This window comes from Helianthus annuus, chromosome 9, assembly GCF_002127325.2.
Source record: "Helianthus annuus cultivar XRQ/B chromosome 9, HanXRQr2.0-SUNRISE, whole genome shotgun sequence".
NCBI classification, from domain to species: Eukaryota; Viridiplantae; Streptophyta; class Magnoliopsida; order Asterales; family Asteraceae; genus Helianthus; species Helianthus annuus.
Window position 1 is genome coordinate 49,851,113 of NC_035441.2, and position 5,212 is coordinate 49,856,324.

The 5,212-nt window shown below is 34.9% G+C and overlaps 1 protein-coding gene across 1 annotated transcript; it reads right to left on the reverse strand.

Annotated features, from left to right (window-relative positions):
- Positions 1-1,213: 1,213 nt before the first annotated feature.
- LOC110877582 lies at positions 1,214-4,828 on the reverse strand. Its single transcript, XM_022125743.2, has 5 exons — positions 4,044-4,828; positions 3,883-3,939; positions 3,112-3,188; positions 2,189-2,258; positions 1,214-2,103 (listed from the first exon to the last, which is right to left on the reverse strand). Exons 1-5 carry the CDS (start codon positions 4,262-4,264, stop codon positions 1,929-1,931), a joined length of 600 nt encoding a protein of 199 aa, XP_021981435.1. The 5' UTR covers positions 4,265-4,828; the 3' UTR covers positions 1,214-1,928.
- Positions 4,829-5,212: the final 384 nt, after the last annotated feature.

Sequence of the window (5,212 nt, forward strand, 5' to 3'; positions counted from 1 at the left end):
TGTATTTTCCCGTTTGACTGTCCCGTCACGCCACATCTATTTTTCTGCGTTTGACAAGTTCGTCCAACACGCGGGTCCTGGATGGACTTAGTTATTTTTTTCTATGTTTTAAGAAATTTTCCGGTGTTATTTTTCGTCTGCTTTTCGCTCGGCGTTATTTTTCCCGTTTTTATTTATTTATTTTGTTTTACGAGATTTTCCGGTGTTGGTGGTCGCTGACAATGGTATAGTATTGCTACTACTTAACACAGTTTTATGACAACAGCTGCAACGCAGGGGCTTAATACTAGTACACTAATACAAGATATTCAAAATTACTTTACAAGCGCATCAAACAACTAGTCATTCAAAATTACTCTACAAGTACGTCAAACAACTAGTCATTCAAAATTACTCTACAAGTAGTATCATAACTACTCCACAAGTTCATCATTAAAACACTACTACAATATATTATTCAAATTACTCTACAAGTACATGAAACAACTAGTCATTCAAAATTACTCTACAAGTGCATCATAACTAATCTATTAGTTCATAAAAAACATAACATACACAATTACTCTACAAGTTTCTCGAACAACGTACAATACAAAATTACTCTACAAATGTATCATAGTTACACTACAAGTTCATCAAAAAAATATAATATATTGTAAGGCCCTAATACGTATTTGACAAAAAGTCGCAGCGGAAATTCGTGTCAAAAAATTTCTTTCATTACAAACGTCTTAATTTACTTGAAAGGTCGTTTTAAATATGTATTTTTTTTTACAAAAAGTATAAGTCCTGTTTGCTAAAGTACATACTCAATCATTCCCGTACAATCTATCTTGTGACTCGGTCTTCGATCTCTACTCCTTGTGATAACCACCCGTAATTCGTACAACCTGCACTCACCACATACATTCATAACATTAGTACACAATATATAAACAAGATTCATTCTTGTACAACTTCCCATTTCGTTATCTTTCATAATCTTTAAGCATTTCATCTGCGTAATCCATATCCTGGTGAGGCTCCAGTAACGTACCTGCATTACTTTTCATTCTCAAAGCACACTATTAATAACGTATTACTCATACATTCTTACATGCATACATACATTCTTACATGCATACATACATACATACACATCTACATACATTCATACCTTCCTATATCTCTACATACATGCATACACTCATACGCACATTCATTACTACGTCTCTACATACATACATATACACATACGTATCTTCACATATACATAAATACACATCTACTTACGCCCATACATTCCACGTACACGTTCAAGATCTTACATACCTCTTATATACCGATACATTAGTTACATGGTACTTAGACTTAGATTTATAGTCCATAAACGTCAAAGGAACGATCAATTGCCCGTAGCCCTTGACCTCCGTAGGGCGTCGGCGACGGCCAAAAACTGACTTACCAGAGGGCGTCGGCGACGGCCCCTAGGGCGTCAGCGACGGCCTCTAGAAAATGGGTTTTTCCTGCTGTGTTGTTTCGTCGTTCGTACGCACTAAAACTCGCATAAATTTTGAACCGTTTACCCGTTTAACCTCCCGTTTCTTCATACATGACCGTAAATTGGCCCTCTATCGACTCAAGATCTCACATCCGGATTAAGGAAATCCTTAACTTACACACTATCGGCTTATTATTCAATTACGATTTATTCGACCCGTTCATGATTTCACCAAACTACTCATTTGTTTTTAACCCAAAACTTATATGAACATTATAACCATAATACTTTTACATTATCCGGAGTTCCGTACCTGGGGTTTACGCACTCGACCCCCGGTATTCGTTAAACTCATATATTTCATTCAAATCTACGAACCGAACTTTGTTACTAAAATTTCCACTCACATAATTGCTTATCTATTAAACCAAGCTCACATCCGAGTCTGTTATCTATTACACCGCCTCTTTGATTTCCGGATTGCGTGCTTATATGAAATTCTACCCAATAACCGGTTATACTTCCGTAGCCATTTTCCATGAAATATTTCAATATAATCATAAGGCCTCATCTTGACCCGTTTGGTTTCCTTAGCGAACGTCATCAATTTCATACTACAAAATCTATAATTGACTTCAACATCAGGTTTAATTAATTAAACGCTACATTACTTAAACCAACTAAGAAGTGATTACGGAAATCACTTACCTATTTGTGTCCGTATTCGCGTTTGCTTCCTTGTGTCCCTTTGACCCGTGAGCCTTCCGTGCTTGCGTCACTTTGACCAAATGGTTATGCATACATGTCACCGCATTTACATTCTTGTTAGCATACGAGATATTACATATCAACGATCATAACAAATGCATATCTCACATTTGACCTTCATTAGTCAATTCTAACATACATAAGGCTATATTCAAAATCACATTCTTTTAAACTCATATAATTCATCATGTCATTCTATATAACACATATTGACATAACATATACCATATGACTTTCTAAAATCTTACAATTATGAAAACAAGTCTAGTTATGCTTCTTATGTTTAGTTGACATTCAGAAGTCAACGGTTTGTCAAGTCAACTTACGACTTAACCTCCTATATCCGTGTTGTCACACCCCAACCGATGGCGGAAACATCGGGATGAGACGAACAAATTGCTCAAAACAACATAACACTAAAGGTGACAATATGAATTAATTCGTTTTATTAAAACTAAGAAAGTAATACAATGTCTCAAATACTAAACATAAATTCAAACATGGTTTAATTGCTAAAATGGGTATCTAAAGCCATCCTAGCTTGTTTCTTGAATCTTGAACAAATCAACTAGGTATGTTGGCGAGTATACAAGTTTGATACATAGTATAATAAAAAGTTTGAAGTTGCTCATATCCAACGTGAATAACAAGATTACACATTAACAGTATATACTCGAAACGATGTTACTCTATATGTCCAAACCAAAGTTTAATGCAATTAAAGTGTATAACATGAATCAAATGTATCACGTGCAATTTGGATAGACTGTGCATAAAGCTGTTTGAAGTGAATAATGTGATTGATATAGAATACATATTGCACCCAAAAGTGTTAAAATGGAAAATGGGTCATGTATACTCACATTGATTGCGTCGCGATTTCTTGTAAGAACGTACGACTAAGATTGGAACAATCCAAGAGAATGAGCAAGCAATTATCCTAGATATTAAAATATTAACGACTAGTTAATATATATATATATATATATATATATATATATTAAAATTCCTAATATTTAAGGTTTACGAATCGACTAATTTAACATTAATAATTATTTCATTAATAACTTTAAATGTTCTAAATGAATAGGCATTTATGTTAACGTTTCTTTTTAAGAAATAAATGTTGATTAGTTGTTTTTATGGTTAGATTTATAAAAATGAATTTTACCTTACTAATATCTTATGTTGTAAAAGATTAAAATAATACATTTACTTTACATTAGAAGGTGTATCATTTGTGCTTAGTTTAATTACATATGACTGTAACGTTGCATGCTTAATATATATATATATATATATATTAGTACTAAGTGAACGTAAAAAAATCGAATGAGTCTAATTTAGAATATTTGATATTAACAACTATCTTTCAAAGAGTTAAAAATATTATTTATTTTCTATTTTGTCAAGAGTTTATTAGAAACAAAATACTAATTTAGATTATTTGATATTAACAACTATCTTTCTTTCAGTACACTATTAACATCTTCATTTTCAAATAAAAACATCATCATCTTCAATTTAAAAGTTATACGTACTGTTTCTTATGAAATGCATGATTTGTAGTTGTTTGAACATTATAAAAGAGAGGTGAGTATCCACTGGAATTAAAATGGACAAGAAGATTATACCAAAACAGTGGAGGTGCGAGGTGTTCCCGGCCACTTGCAGGTCCTCTCCGGTAACGTCTTTAAAGGGAGCGGGGTTTCGAGTGATGTCCGATTAAAACATGACAACAGTTATAAACGTCAAACAAAAACAAATGAAATTAAATGTTGGGAGGATGGTATACCGCAACAGGAACGGAGTGGAGTTCCATCGAACTCTGGTCGTCTTCTCTGGCGGTACGAGTTCCTGACGACATACTTGATTCTCCGGTGGGTTTCTCCAATCTGTGGCAGCGCCTCTGTGTCTTAGGTGATGTCTCCCTTGAACTCCGACAAACTTGGTTACGAATCCGAGAAGGGTGAGGGTGTCGAGTAGTAGTGGTGTCGAGATGGGGAATAGAACCATGATGATGGTTCGGTTTTATAGTGTTCGCGAGTCTCATATATTTAGAAAAGATTTGTGATTGATTCGTATGCGAGTTATGAACGAGTCCAGGTTCAAGATTGATGCCGAAAAGGAAAACGCGGAAAGATTGAGCTATGAATCCGGAAACACGGAAATACTCAAATCACCGAAAATCAGCGAAAGCTCAAAAGGAAATATGGTTGTCAACGTTTCTGTTTTAGAAAGGAAATTTCAATCACTTTAGTTCCTATCGAAAAATAAAAAAGGTTTAAAAGAGAAACCATGTTTTAGAAAGAAAGGAAATGACAATTAGGGGGTGTTTGTTTTTTCTTCAAACATCTTCAAGGGAACTATTGTCTGCAGCCGCGCAGACGTTTCCCTTGAAGACTGTTTTTTTTTTTTAACAGATCTGAAAATGGCTTATTTCATCTTAAAACAAAAGCTATAAACCCTTGCTTCAAACATCTTCACACAACTCCTTCAAACATCATGCTACCAACATCTCCAGCATACTCCTCTTCTTCTCAATTCCACACAAAACCATGAAGGCCTTTTTCAGAGGAAGCTACGACGCCGGCCGTCACCTCCGTCTGCCACCACCACCGCACCTTCACCCACCACCGCTCCCTCTCCTTTCACCCCCTCAACCACCACCACCCATTGATTAGAATAAACTCATTTCTGTTGTGTGAACCAGCAATCAGTCTTCCATGGGTATCCATTGAACACACACTAATTCACACACTCATACAAAACATGAACCCACTTGAAACCTTGAATGCAATCTGCAAAAACCCTTGAAGGCGTAACCCACATTGAAAAAAAAAACACAATAGAATAAAACCCCAAATTGTTATTAGTATTATTATAACAAAGTGGTGAGATTATTATAATAATGAAACGAAGATTTGGGTACCAGTAAAGATTGAAGGCGTAAGATTTGTAAGT

Excerpts from the sequence above, each read along its gene's own strand:
- LOC110877582 (XM_022125743.2), bottom strand. The coding sequence starts at position 4,264 with ATGGTTCTATTCCCCATCTCGACACCACTACTACTCGACACCCTCACC. Across the intron at positions 2,259-3,111 it reads GAAATCGCGACGCAATCAAT|TGACGCAAGCACGGAAGGCT; the intron begins GTGAGTATACAT and ends ATTTGGTCAAAG. Across the intron at positions 2,104-2,188 it reads GCGAATACGGACACAAATAG|ATTTTGTAGTATGAAATTGA; the intron begins GTAAGTGATTTC and ends AGTCAATTATAG.